This window comes from Melopsittacus undulatus, chromosome 12, assembly GCF_012275295.1.
Source record: "Melopsittacus undulatus isolate bMelUnd1 chromosome 12, bMelUnd1.mat.Z, whole genome shotgun sequence".
Lineage (NCBI taxonomy): Eukaryota > Metazoa > Chordata > Aves > Psittaciformes > Psittaculidae > Melopsittacus > Melopsittacus undulatus.
The window spans coordinates 21,912,933-21,928,287 of NC_047538.1; the positions used below are offsets into that span (position 1 = coordinate 21,912,933).

The 15,355-nt window shown below is 42.2% G+C and overlaps 1 protein-coding gene across 1 annotated transcript in view; it reads left to right on the forward strand.

Moving 5' to 3' along the window:
• The window catches only part of TMEM132B (transmembrane protein 132B), a 232,750-nt gene that overhangs the window by 155,006 nt on the left and 62,389 nt on the right, over positions 1 to 15,355 (forward strand). Inside the window, exon 4 of the mRNA XM_034068450.1 lies at positions 7,394 to 7,580. Coding sequence (XP_033924341.1) covers positions 7,394 to 7,580 — 187 coding nt within the window. The remainder of the gene's footprint in view (positions 1 to 7,393; positions 7,581 to 15,355) is intronic.

Below are 15,355 nucleotides of genomic sequence, written 5' to 3' on the forward strand. Positions count from 1 at the left end.
TGTATTCCCCAGCAAGATGCTTTCTTCTGGCAGAGCATTTTTATTGCAAGAAATCCATAGCCCAGCAATAAAGAGGTTCTAAATGGTAGTTGGAAGAATTTTTCAGTGCAATCAAATTGCTTTCCTATACCCCAAAAGATGATGTGCTGCTTCAGAAGGCATGACAGAGGAACAAACAGAGCCCCAGTGCCCAGCAATACCTGTTACCAGTGGAGCACACCAACTCCATCCATCCTGAATGTGCTCCTGGAAGTCCTGTTCTGTTAAAGGCTAACTCAAATAGTATCTAAGGAGTCTTCTACCAGCAGAGTTTCTGTGCGCTGTCACAGGGCTGGGAGCAAATAAAAGTAATGGAAGCAATTGTCTCTGTTGTCTCCAGGGTTGTCATGATGATGTTGATAAAATCAAATAAAGTGGAAGTTATTGCGAGTTGTTAGTGAGCGGCACAGTTGTGAATTGGCAGCGGAAGAAGCTGAAGAGCTTAAAAGGTTTGCTCATTATCTAGATTTATTGTTTTCAGTTGTGGGGAAATGTTTGCTAAGCAAAAGAACATTAATAATAGCTGGTCCTGGTGGTGTGTTCGGAACAAAAATATTTTCTTCTTGGTTTTTTATAGCTTTTAGTGGATTATTAAAAAGTGCTGTGTCAATGCGTACGTTCCGAACAGATTTAGCAGCTCGGTTTTCCCCTCTGTAGCCATTTACATCTGCCTGTGCATCTTTGAGGAGCAGGATTTTTACAGCAGTGAAAGTAAAACAAGATCAGGCACTAAGAAATGCTTTGCAGAACCCTGTAGTTGGTGTGAAGTCAGCTGGAAGCCAGAGCAGGTTCTGTTCGACAGCAGAGCACATTGCAAATTGTGCTTTCAAAATGCATCAGGAGAGGAAACCAAGCAGACATTGTCCATCTCTGAAGCACACTGCAACACTCAGGGATACCTGCTTTTATTTCTGCAGGGCTCCAGCCAGACCCATATCCAGTGACCCCTTCCTCATCAGCCTCCCCTGGGAGAGCAGTAGGAGTAGGCTGCTTCCAAGCTTGTGTAAAGCTTTGTGTGCCTACAGCCTAGTGAAAATGGTATATGCTGGAGACAGGGGTTTAAGCTTTAATATCCATTATCAAATCAAATTGTAACAACAGGTTACATACAGGAAGTTGTTCTGAGGTAGGACCTGTGCTTAAGGATGTTGTAGCTGCAGGAAGGGCTGGCAGGTTGTAAATCTACATCACTCAGAAGCTGAATGCTGCTCAGTTAGTAGGTATTTGTTCTCATTTCCTTCACCTCAGGCTGCTGGGATCTTAATTTCCTAAGGGGGAGAAGGTCAAGACCTTTAATCTGGATCTTTCCCCCAAGAGGTCCTGTCTGTCTGCTGCTTCATTTGACTTCAGCAGGAAGTTAGGGCCTTGAGCACTTCCAGTCAGTCCTTGAAAGCCTCCTCTTGTGTCTGCTCTTCAGTAAACCATGCTGACACAATTAATCCTCTTGGCATCAAAGGAGTGAGACCTGTATTACCAACACGTTTTATAAACTCATGTACCTTGCTTATGTAATCCTGTTCTCATTGAATCGGGTGACAGTTTATCAGAGGGAGTAGGAATTGACCATTATTAACCTTGAAAAGATTCCCAAGCAGCATGATAGCAGACATTCCATTATTTTCAATTACCTAGTGTCTGCTCCATGGTTTTTAGAGGTTTGTTTACACTGCTGTGGGCCTCATAAACAGATTGCCATTTACTGAAACCATTATTTTATGAATGAATGAAACTCATGATTTCCTGTAATAGCCAAGTGCACTAATAGAAGGGTCTGACTTTTATCAACTAAATTGTTGCTGAGCTGGCTGTGGGAGCCAGGAGCTCTCATCCTTCACTGTGGCATTCTGCATGCTTCATTCTTTCCAGCCACACATAGGACAGGCTCTTCGGTTTGGTTGGCAATGTAAATCTTCCTTATTGCTAATAATAGGCATTTGTTTATTTCAGGTAACTATTCACCATGTAGAGTGTCACTGCCATCAAAACATCAGTCACTGTGTAGCATTCCTGGACTTAATGCGGTAATTCCACATTTGGCTTTGACAGAATTTAGGACTGAATTAAATTCAGTATGATTTCAATACCAGGTGATTGTTGTAGTACTTATTAAAACCTCTCACATTAGAACTGTGGTGAACATGCACAGCAATCTGTTATTTTGTAAAAAAAAAAAGTCAATGCAGTTCCATATAACTACTTAATAAGGTAATATATCATAAAATACCTTGGGTTGGAAGGGGCCTTGAAGCTCATGCAGTTCCAGCCCTGTGCCATGGGCAGGGGCACCTTCCACTAGACCAGGATGCTCCAAGCCTTGTCCAACCTGGCCTTGTGCACTGAATGGGGCAGCCACAGCTGCTCTGGGCACCCTGTGCCAGCACCTCAGCACCCTCACAGGGAACAGCTTCTGCCTAAGAGCTCAGCTCAGTCTCCCCTCGGGCAGGTTAAAGTCATTCCCCCTTGTCCTGTCCCTCCAGGCCCTTGTCCAAAGCCCCTCTCCAGGTTTCTTGTATCCCTTTTAGGCTCTGGGAGCTGCTCTCAGGTCTCCCCTTAAGGAACCTTCTCCAGGCTGAACCAGCCCAGCTGTCTCATGCTGGCTCCAGAGCAGAGCTTCTTCAGCCCTTGCAGCATCTCCATGGCCTCCTCTGGACTCACTCCAACAGCTCCAAGTCTCTCTTGCACTGGGGCCCCAGAGCTGGACACAGGACTCAAATGTACAGGGGAAAAAAAATCTGATACTGGATTTGTTTTAGATACAGGTTTAAAATACATATATTTTTTCCAGCTGTTTGCATCCCATAGTAGATTCAGGAAGAAAATGAGAATATATGTAACCAGGTAATGTGTTAGACAGCCCTCCAAAACCCATGTGAATCTTTTCACAGCATCTGAATGCAGTAATGCAAGAGTTCTCTAAGGTACTTAGAGGCACTCGAAACCCAGGCCTTAGTGTTCTAGTGGTTTGTGCAGGCTGTGATTTGTTCCTCTGGGAGAGTGTTGTTAACTGAGGAGAGACCCCTCTTGTGAATGGAGTACTTACTCCTCTATGGCTTAATGTACATCTAAGGGAAGAACTTGAGCTTGGCAAGCCCAGCAAGGCAGTTGGGCTCTGCATGTCTGCGTCAGGAGGTGTCCATAGTTATGTGACTTAGCAAGGTTTTCCTGTCCTGATTAACTCTTCTTACTCTAGAGTTGGTCAGAGCTAGGATTGGCTTCCTTGAGCATGGATTTACCATTCTGTGCTAAAAGTCTGTTGTGTTCTGGGTTGGGATCACAGCCATGCCTGCCTGCTGCTGGGTACAGGATGAAGACTGTGTATGTTAGAAAGCTTGACTGGGCTGTGGGGGACCTGGTCTTGGTGCATTAGATATGTATTGGGTTAAACAATGGGAAGTTGTGCAGAAGACTCAAGGGTTTGGGTGTTCTCCTCGCACCTAGCAGAGCATTGTGAACGTACACAAATAGGGTTATAACTTGGAGTCTGAAGAAGAAGGCCTACTTACTGGAGTTTGCAAGAGGAAACAAACCCAAAGCTATGGTTTCTTTTTCTCCTCTCACCAGAAAGCAAAATGTGTAATGAATGTCTCATGTCTGAAACACTGGGCTGGATTCATCAAAGGGAGTTAGTAATTACCAAATTGAGAGAATCATGAAGCGCTTTTCTAAATTTGAAAGGCTCATCAAGAATAGATCAGGAGCAGGCAAAATTAATAGTTATGAACTCATTTCCATAGAAATGGACTTATTAGCAAGCATGCCAGCTGCCTAAAATTATAAGGTCTTTTCCTTGTGCTTGCAGGAAATAATCTTTTTTTATAGAAGTAATTTTGACTTTTTATTTTTTTATTGCTCCTCTAAACTGGGGTTTGGCAAAGTCCTTCCAAACCCTGATCACTGGACAATAGAAGTACTTAACTGAACAGAGAGGAAAGATGTGGAAATGAAAAGTGATTGATAGTCCTTGGATTCCATCAGACTCTTCCTGATGGTGCAAGTGTACTTAAGAGAAAGATGGAATCAGACCCAAGAAAAAGCTGAAGGATCTTTATAGGATAAAGCTTGGATTAGCAGGATTTAATGGCTGATACCAGCATGAGTTCAGTTGTCGTGTTCTCAGCTAGTGGGTTTTCCCACTGGTAATGTTTTGTCTTCACCAGGCAGGTGCAGATCCGCTTCAAAGACCAACATACTGACCACCAGCTGCAGATCAGGCTAAAAGCTGAACATTTGCCATAGCAGCATGGAGTGACTGCCTTTATATTGGTTATGGAATAATGCTCTATGGCCAGGAGAGAGAGATTTAGATACTGGTGTTTTGATGTGGATTTATCAGGTAATGAAGCTGATAATAAGTAAATGCTATGCTTCAAAGTCGTGAGTATGGTATAATCTGTCTGGTTTTACTTTAGCAACCCACATCAATTTCAGTGGAAAAATACACTTGTTTTCTGCATAGTGTTATAGAGGATGGGTAATTGCAAGAATTATGAATATAGTACCAGCCTTCCCCAGGGAAAGAAGCCTCTGCAGGATAGGAGATGCAGCAGCCAGTAGGAAGGCGCTAGTCTTAGCAAGAAAGAAATTAACTTCTCAGGTATTATCATGGGTTTGTTGTAAGCTTGTAAGAGACTTAGAATGAAGAGGGTGGATTAGTCCATTGGATGCTCTGTGTTTCATATTTGCAGTAGTTAGCATTTGGAATTGCTTGAAGGCTGAAGAGCTGAAAAGGGAGATCATAATTTTAGAGAAAACTCACTCACCTGCTGTTAAGATACAGTAAGTCCATTTCTTTCAGCAAAAGTCCAGATGAAAAGAAGTGGGTCCTTTAATCTATATTAAGTCACGCTCCATGATTTGCATCTGGGACAAAGCAGCTAACATTTGATATACCATGTTGTTTTTCCAGGTGATGATAAGGATTGGCCTTGGCTCCAGGACCAATAAAGGCCTGGGAGATCGGGGAAGTCAGCTTTGCTTTAGTTTGTACATTAGTATTAGTTAGACCTGAGGAGGGTTTATTTATGTGAGTTGCTTCTCTTTTGTGGATGCACAGAGACTCGTTTTGGATCCAGCAGTGTATAACCATATCTGCCTTTAAATGAAACTTATGTCTTTTATAGCCATACAGCCATGCTAAGGATGCAGTGATGGTCTCTGCATATTTAGAGGCACAAGAGTCGTTTTATTCCCTGGCAATTACTTCAGCTTGCTCTATAGTCAAGACGTGCAATCTTTCTTAGGAAGATCTGAGTCCCAGTCTGTCTTGAAAATATAAAACCACTATTATGGTTACTGTTTGGATGTGTAAATATTAAACCAGGAAGGGAATAATGGAAGGCATGATGGACCGAGCTCAAAGAGTGGGACACATGGAATGGATTTGCCAGTATAATTAACCTAATATGTTATTTAAGTGGTGAATCTAAAGCAAAACTCCCCATCAGCAGCTTTGTTCCAAATTTGAATCCACACATGGGTGTTTTTATGCATGGCAACTACTGACTTGAGCAGATTGAAGCTCAATTGCAGATCTACACATAGCTTACAGGCCCAGTATCTAGATCCATAGTCAGTGTAAAGCTCATCTCGAAATCTTATTTCTGTGTTATGAGGAAATTAATTTTATATGATTTAGATAAAACAAACTGCCAGAAGTGATGCACAGAAAACAATGAAGTTGAGCGCTACTTTGTGGTCTTGTTTTTGACTGAAATGGTTTAATTAAATCTCTAGTATTGTGTAATAATTTTTGTCTTAAAAGGGTTTTACTGCTTGTCTGGTTGACTGCCCAAAAGATGCCTCAATAGCTTCTAGTTTTGCCTGGAGGTGGTTATTATCTTGTGTCAGCATGGAAAATATTTATCCTCCAGGCATTGAATCATATGCTTGTGGTGTTTGTTGTCAGAAGAAAACATAAAAATCAGTTCCTGTTCAGATTGTTTTTTCCTTTACAATGTGCCTTCAGGAACATATGGCACAACCAGATTCTGCCTCTGTGCAGCTGGGGAAAGGAAAAGGATGTTTCAAGTCTCTATTCTTTGTAGCAGAGGCTAAAACTTGTTGTGAACACAGCTGTTAGAGTGATGACACACACTGTACTGGGGGACGGGATGGAGGGTGAAACAATACCTGAAGGGTACCTGTGTGCATGGGACGCTGCCCTGTATCGGGAGCAAGCCATCTCATGCTCACAGTAAGAGCACATTCAAGTCAATACAGAGTGGCCTAAAATGTTGCAAATTCAAATTTTAACCTATTTTATGGGCACATACCCTGAAATGTCAGTAACATTGGTGACACTGGTTGTCTCTGTGACGGGGTAAAGTTAAGTGACTGGGTCTGCAGTCAGGTTCACTGCCTTTCCGTCCCTGGAAACAGCATCCATGCTCTGTAAGCTGCACCAGGGCGCACTGCAGGTGTCTGTCTGGGAAATTGGGGCAGGAACTTGCATGCTGCTTTGTAAACTACCTTAATTTCTGTGGAAGTAAAGCGCTGGATGAGCAAAGGCTGTTTCCTAAATAGGGCCCTGCTGTGGATCCAGCAAGTGCTGTTGGTTAAATCTTGGTGTCTGTTTTCTCTCTGTAACATGAAGATAAGATAACCTGAGGATTAATTATTAATATTTACATAGTGTTTGACCAGAGGAGAGTGCTAAGTGTTGCTGTTAACAAAAGAAGCAGAAATAATTCAAACACAGTTCTGAGCGCTGTGCATTTTCATCCTCTTCTTTACCTTTAAACTTTTATTTCCAACTGAGAAATATATAATGATCACCATGTAATTACAAGGCTGAAGCACTAATGAGAAGAATGTTTTCATGAATTGAAAACAAGGATAATCTAACCCCCATTTTTTGTCATGTATAATTTCTGCAAATCCATGTTTTTCCACTGAGATAAAGACAAGTTTGAGTCTGAGACTTCCCCCCACCCCTTGCCTAGAGCTCATTTCTGATACAGCATGAGGAATAGCCAAGTATTCTATTGTTTCAGAGCATTAGAATTACAGCAACAAAATTGGAATAATGCTATATTAAATAATTTAGCAGCATCTGTGCAATGCAGTTCCCAGGTTTTGGGGCTTGTTCTGTACGTTCATTGTGATTATGGCAAATGAGTATCACAGTTTCATGGGAAAAATGCCTCCATTTCAGGAAACTGAAAGTGTTACTTTATCTATAAAGTAGCTGTTTATGCTACTTTATGCCCAGTATATAGTTTTATTTAGGTTTCTGTCAGTGTCTTCAAGTGTGCATTGAAGTTAATGGTGACTCTTCTGATGAATAGAGGGGAAATCAAACTACATGTTGTGACCTCCTGCTGATGTGCTGGGAAATGGTGTTTCTTTTCTCCAGAGTAAACATGTCCTCCTTCGAGATCCTGGAGATGGACTTCGAGATAGACAACACCAGCAGCCTGGCAGGGGCCCAGCAAATCACCTGGCAGGTGGAATACCCTCGAGATGACTCCTTGAGTGAACTGGTGGTCTCTGAGATCTTCGTCAGCCGGACGATGTTCGTGGGGATCGTCCCTCTTGCCATGGTAAGAACCTGCTGCTTCTTGTTAATGCTTCTGTTGGTTCTCGTTAGTATTCCAGGGAATGTGAACAGTTTTATTATGTGTACTTCCTATGCACCTGCTGCAAGTGATTTAAATGCAAAAAATACATTTCAATAATATTTTATTTACCTGATGCTGTAACAGCTCCTTGGAAACCATTTGGATCTTTTGTGAAAACCCTTTACTGTTTGTGGATGATTGGCCTGGTACAGGGTAATAGCTCCTCTGGAGCCATTGTCTTCTGGTGTATTAATGTGACTGCCACGCATGTGCTCTAAGGGTAAATGTTGCAATTAGTTGGGACATTTTCAGTGAAATAAATTGCCATGAATGTGTGGGAAACTTCATTGCTAAACCAAACAACTGGACTGTTTTCTGCTTTGCTTTTCCCCAAAGAGCTGCACAGCCTAGTGAGCTGCAAAGTGTCAGCTTGATGAAAGGTCCATTTGGAGTTACAGAGAAAGGACAGAATCCTTTGTGAAGATGGAGGTGTTGGCCATGGTTCCCAGGCAGGGTTTCAGGTGTACGTGTGCACAAATGTGTTGGTTTATTTAAAGAATGCATATATCTTCTTCTAAAAATCAAATGCACCTCTTTTGGGAGGGACCTTTGGCCTGCATTTGGGTCTGTGGACTTTTCAGTACTAGTGCTTTAAGCTTACCTGTGACCAGTTATCTCAGCGGTGATATTCTGCTGTAAAACCATAGACACAGCCAAAGGACCTGCATGTTACACCAGTTGTTTCAGCTCTGGTAATATCTCACTTTCTCACAAACATTCACCCTTCCTGTCTGAGTCAGTCTGTGCTGGTTTTCTTTCTATTCCACCATATAACCAACAAATACTGGTGATTTCCTCTGCGTGGCTACTAGCTTCTGCTAGGAGAGAAGCATGGAAAAGCTTGTAGAGGTTACACTTACTGGCAGCCCTGGTGATAGTCAATAGAGGATTCTCCTCTAGTCCTTTCTTTGGAAGCATGTAGGAGATGAAACAAAACTCTAGTTGTACAGATGAAATTATCAGGTAGGAATGGTGAGTCAGATGTAATATAGACAGAATATGGTGCATGAAGAGGCTTGCACATAGCATTTCAAATGGACAGCCTAGAGTCTGTGCCATGCAGAGCACCACAGATAGAAACCAAAAGAAAATCCAACCCCAAAGCCCATTGTGGATGTTGGATCAGAGCTTTGCTGCTTTCTCTGCCAGGGCTTCATTGCATCTCTTCGCAGTTATGACAGATGTTGGCCACTTCAGCTCTCTCTAGATGTCCTTGGACAAAATCTGAGGCTGAACCTGCATTGAAAGTGGAGTTAATCTAATCTCCAATACTTTGTCATTTTAAAGTAACCACTGAGTAAAGGAAAAAGACTTTTTTCTGTGAATTCATGACCTTAATCCTTAAATGGGGTCTCATGGGCTTTTCTTTGCTTGTGAGTGTCCTTGGCTGGCTCAGACCAAGGCTGATAGGAAAATTGCTGACAGCAGTGCCAGGAACAACAGCTTTTCCTTCCTGTATGTTTGCCATTTTGCTGTGCTACTCCATTTAACAGTCACTAACTGGTGCAAGTTCTGGCACTGCATTGCCTGGGCAGGAGCAGAAACACGTTCCCAAGGGCCAGAATTCCTGACTGGACTAAGTGCATTTTAATGTTCATTCCTCTTCCAGATCTGTCTGGCTCCTTGGTAAGGCAATCTCCCTCTGAGTGCCACTGGTATCTAAAGGAGAGTTTTGTCAGCTCCTGGACCCTGGTCCCCCAGGAGGGTCAGAAGCTAGTGTGTTTCCATGCCTTTTGTTGCAAAGAACATGAATTACTTGCTGTTCCTTTTCACTGTACTGACTCTTTCATTGTAAACATTGAACATTTATAGATGAAAACATAAGCGTTCCTTGGAGAGTTTAAGGTTTGAGCAAAACATTTAGTCCTTGATTTGCAGGAGTGAAGGTTTGGATGGATTGTCAGAACCTTGTGATGTTTTGGTGGTAATGACACCAGCATTTGCATGGAGAAGTGCAGCTTGGTGTCATGGGGAGGGAAAATGTCTTTCCAGTAAGGAGACTGAGGCAGATCCAGTAAGAGCTTGGTGGAGGAGAAGTTATGTGTGAAATCCTGCACAACAAAAGTGGACTTTAATGTGTGGTTCTCTTTCCACAGGCCACTTTAGTTCTGCTAATAGAATGACATCCTCCTCCATATATGGTTTGGAATATTGCTGTTGGCTGGTACAGCTGGTCATGAGTTTAACTTTGTTTTCCATGCTACGTTTTTAAACAGGAGGAAATGGAATGAGCCCCCAGATAATTTATTCTGTCACTGCATTGTGGTGACTGGAGATAGTGGTGGGATATTTTTCTCTCGTATCTAGTTTGCCTTTTTGTGCAGATAAAGATATGGGAGACTGCATGGTAACCTTTTAATAATAGCCTGATGAAAAGAGATGGGTTTTTTTTTGCTTTAGTGAGTTTATGAAGCCCTTAACATCAAGTCTCATGTTCTTAACAGGTACATTTGGCAGCAAGCTTGAAAGGCATTTTTTGGGTGTTTTGCTTTTGGGTTTTTCTAAGTGGAAGATACTGTTGATTTTTGCACATTATGTAGCAAAACCTAGTTCTGTATTAGCAGTCTTGCTGTGATGAACTGATATTGTGGATTATTTCTGGCTAGTCCTCTGGTGTCAAATGAGCATTAATAAACACTGCTTGGGATGCACAGAAGGAAGGAGGGCCAGGGAGAGTCTAGACTGGGATAGCACCCATCAGCTGTGCTCTGTGCCTGCTCTCAGCCCACTCCTGAGGGGAGGGTATGTGACATAACACAGTGAAGGAACATCGTGGTAAACTGCAGTGCCTGTATGCTGTGACCAAAGAGGAGCAGAGATGCTTAAGCCTTCAGAGGGACATTAGGAAGTAACTGGAAACTCATCAGCTTGTGAGGAAAGTAGAAATTGTCAGTGTAGCAAACCCAACTGTTCTTCCTTCAGTATGGTTACTGTAAGAATACTTGGGGGGAGTTGGATATTTGTTGGAAGGGAACTAAAATTCAATCTTGGAATATTGGGAATACCTCCCAGACTATCCCTTTTAATTTGAATGATCTTCTATATGATAAATTTCAGCATCATTTATGGCCAAATTCAGTGCATTTCAAATACAAAAGTTAAACATTTGCACTAATGAGAGAAATGAAAACCAAATGCCATGTTGAAAGAGAGCCTGCTGTCTGCATCGTCTGACAGTGCTCCCCACATCCTTGAGCTCCTTGTAATTGAAACATCCAGTTTCAACAACTGCACAGGGCCAGTTGGGATTTCCAAGGGAACTATGTCCAGATGGGAACAGCACAGCCCAGTGATTTAGGATTTGCCTTCTGAAGTCTTCTCTCTCCTCCTGGGTGAGCAATGCAGACTCTGTGCACAGAGATGGTGCTGTGGGAACACAGCCATCCCTAGCTGACATGACAAGAAGGGGTGATCACAGCTGTGTGCAGGCTGCACTCCTCAGGAGGTGATTTGGGTGACAGCTTGATAACCCTACTGCTGCAAGGGTTGGCTTTTGTGCACCTGTTCTTATGGCTCTGCCTTTAAATCATACGCCTGTTGAGAGCCTTCAGTCCTATAGCATTTATTATAGAGGAACATAGTGGGGAATGTTCTCTTTAAGCTGTGCTGTCATTTCCATCGTTTTCAGCTGCTGAAGAGTGTGGAAGTGACCCATTCTGTGTGTGTACAAACTGTGTGGGAAAACACATTCGGTTTTACTTGGGGAATGTTTCAAGCCATGAAAGGACATAAGAGGGTAGGCTGTACCTGTCAGCCTGTGTCCACCCTCCAAAAAGAAACCCAGCCAGTTTTTGTTCAGCCCAAATGTGGCCTTAGTTCAGCTGGTGAGTAGAGCACCAGTTCAGAATCAACCCAGAGCACAAAGCGCTGATGTCTCACTGGTGCCGCATCCAGCACCATGTAGCTCTCTGATCCCAGATGGTATTGCTGTGTGCATTTTACACCACCTTAGAAACAGATTGTTTATTTTAGCTAGTGTTCAATGTGACTTATGCTGGGATGAGCAGACAGGATTCTGGGCCTCACGTATCTATCCTACCTGGCCTTTGGTTTAGATACTAACTGATCTCCAGAGTGCTCATACCAGTAGCTGGTGTGTAGTTCCTGGAAGGTTTTGTTTCTGTGGATAAGGCTAGATCATGAAATTCACCATTTCTGAGCATGAAAATTGGATATATGAATAGTTGTCCTCTTGTAGAGCTGTAGAGGTATAAAGATAACATGTATCAAGACAAGGTGTCATAAGATACCCAGATATAAGGATGGATGATACATGATTCTGTCTTAGTTACTTTATTCCAGACTGCTTTGAGTGGTCAGTGGAGTTTTAGGTTCTTTGGACAACAAGCTGAGGAAACACAGAGCTCAAAATGTAGCAGACTGGTGTTTAACCCCAGAAGCTGTGCACCTGGGTTCCTGCTAAGCAGGAGAGTGGACTTGAAAGGGAATGAAAAGCGTCTGTGTGTGTATTCCTCTGTAAGAACAGCTTTGCAAGTCATTCTGAATTCGTTTTCTGTGAACTGTGGCACATAAAATACATGAAGATGCATTCTTCTGTAGCTGCCAGAGCATTTCCTGATAGCTAAAAGGGATTGGATGGGCCTGCTTAGGTAGGGAAAAGGAATAAATGCTAATTCCTAAAACTCCATGCAAATTAACAAATTATTTTTTCCTTAAGTACTCTATTATTATCTAGTATTTATGAAGTGTTTTATATTTTCAGAACACTTTACAGGAATTAATTAATCAGACCTGAATAAACTGAGCTTGATGAGAATGGAAAATTAAATGGAAATTAAGTTCCTCTTGCTTAGTTTTACCTGTTTCCGAATGATTTGTAAGTCACTTTTCGTATTCCTAAAGGTACTTTTTAAAACACTTTAAAAAGATCCTACAATGCTGTGCTTATTATCTCTGAAACCTGGTTTGGTTAGAAAAGAGGTAGGATTTATACCATCAAGAACTAATGACAGCACAGATGAGTGGCTTTTAAGAATGTAAATGCTGTTTTATCACCTAAAGCTGTGCATAACTGTTTAAGCTGATTTAATTCAGGTAAAAATGCGTGGATGGGAGGTTTGCTCCCTTAACTTGAATCCTATTTAGAAACTGGAATATTTGGCTCCTGGAGATTTATTTAGAGGAGAGTGGAAGGAATATTTAGTTTTATCTCAGGTTTTATCATATGCTTTTAATATTAAAAAGCTATTGAGAGACTTTACCTATAGAAAATGAGTGAGACTGATCACCGCACTGGAGTGGCTGATTTGGCATCGCAGGCCTCTAGCTTGAGTGTTACTGCATTGTCCTCTTGCAAGACACAATGTCCCTAAATACCTTTGAGGATCCAGGCCTGGCTGTTCAGTTTGATGTTCCACACGGCACTGAGTGTCAGATGGAAATGTCAGCTGCTTCTTTCTGGGAGGCTGTTTTCTTCTTGGCAATACATGTCTCTGATAATTGATTCTTTCAGCATCTGGTCTACAGATCAGGCTGTGGAACTAATGTCCACAAAGTAGAAAGGTGATCCATTTTCATCATGTTGAGTGGAGTAACAGATCAAGGTGAGGAAGTGGAGCACAACCACATCTGAAGTTCTTTTTGGCACCACTGCTACTGAATATCAGGAACAGACTCTGCCTTCTGGTACTACAGTTACTGACTATAAACACTGCAGGTGATTATTTTCAAGTAAGTTTTATGGCAGTGAAGTAGGATGCGAGTTGTGAATCTGGTTGATGTGTAATGCATCAGAAGGGGTGTTTTAGGCATCCAGCAGATCTGTCAGTACATGGGGAAGTTGGATCTAAGCTAGGTGCCATGGTATGTCTTAATGTAATAGTCTCACAATATAATCATGTTGCAAAGTGAAATTGTGTGTCCTGCTAATTGCAGAAATTGATAGCACAGACTAATCTGTTCTGTCCACTGGTGATAGAATTCCCACAGTTATAGCTCTTGGTCTGAATAGGTATAACCTGCAATTTCCATAGTTACAGCAAATAGCAGGGTAGTCAGTAGAGTCTGACACTCCTGGGGTGCAGGAAACAAACACTGCAACAGCTCTGAGCTCTGAGCCTGTCATCCAGGTTTCTGTCACTAATAAATGTGGTTGGATTAATCTCTTACCTAAGTAACAGTTGGGGGAAAATGAAAAAATAGGAAAAATCCAGGTCTTTTAGAGAGTTTCTAGGCAACCAGGAACTTAGTCAAAGTAAAGGAGATATTGAAGAAATGTCTTTTTACCACTTATTATAAGGAGGCTTCAGCGAAGGCTGAGGGCTTGAGGAACAATAGGTTTAATAATAGATGAATATCTAGCATTCTCTTCTTATCTAGGAAAATGATGGCTTGGTCTGTGACTGGCAGCACTGGTGTTTTAGATATATGTGTTACAGATCCTTTCTTGTATAGTAATAGAATTGTAATTCCCAGACTGTCATTATTCTAAAGTGTTTTTCAAATGCAACAACCAATATTTCCCCACTGTTCTCAGCCCCTCAGCCTGAAATATTTCTGTATATCATACAAGTGTTTAATCTGTGTCTTCAGAAATCTTGTCTCCTCCCCAAAAATGTAACCTATTGCTTGACTAATAGTTTACTAATGTTGTGAATCACTTAGAACCACAGATGGCTGCATATACTCCAGTGAGGTTTCTTTTAAATGGGAGGCTGAATAATAGCATCTCCAGTTGCTGCTAACAAACGTACTGACAAGAACACCTGGAAAAGTCATCCTTAAAGATGCCCTTATTTCTATAAGTCGGGCTGAAAGGGGATTGCTGAGTGCAACACTTGGCTTATTTATTTTAGGGAAAGCAGGAGCACTGGGTGAGCGCTTGGGGGATTGTTGTTTGGCTTCTGTCATTGTTGGTTTGGGTTTTAATGTACTGCTAGCTTTGGCTGTCGAGTCTCCTGTGAGGAGTAGGAGGGGAAATGCAGCCTGGGATGAATGCCACCACATCCCCATTAGAAGAGATGACATGGCCACCTCCATTCATGGAGAGCCCATCGCTGTCACATCCAGACACATCCAAGCATGGTCTGCAGCAGTCCCCCTTGCTGAGTAAAGCCTGTGAGACTCTCTAGTCAAAGAAGCAGCCATTCTAAAGCTTACAAATCATGTTCAAGGCCAGGTTGGACAGAGCCTTGGGTGACATAGTCTGGGGTGAGGCATCCCTGCCCCTGGCAGGGGGTTGGAACTGGATGATCGTAAGGCACTTTCCAACCCTAAATGTTCTCTTGATTCTGTGTTTCCTGGTATTACTTCTATTGTTTTGTAGCCTTGGCCTATGAGTCAGCTGAGATGAGGTCCTCTTCCATTATTCAGAATTGGCTGTGGCTTTCATTCCTGGCAGTTCTTGTGCCCTTCTTTGGGGAAAAGGTTTCTTCTGTGAATTCAGTTCAGTACAAGTTAAAAGATGTCTGAAGTAATGTGAATTTGAGTGTCCGTGTTCCTATGCAGAACAGTGCTGCATCCGGCTATCAAAAAGGGAGTGTTTAAAGTTAAAACTCCCAAACCTTAAAGAATTTCCTAATATCATGAGAGCTCCTATTCAGACAGCAATTAAAGGAGCACACTCATGCCACAATGAAAGTTGACCCAGACTGAGGAAGAAGTTTACCTTCACCTTCAGATGATATATGAAAATGTCAAGCTTTAGCAGCCTCTGTCCTTTGCTCTCTCTGGGGTCA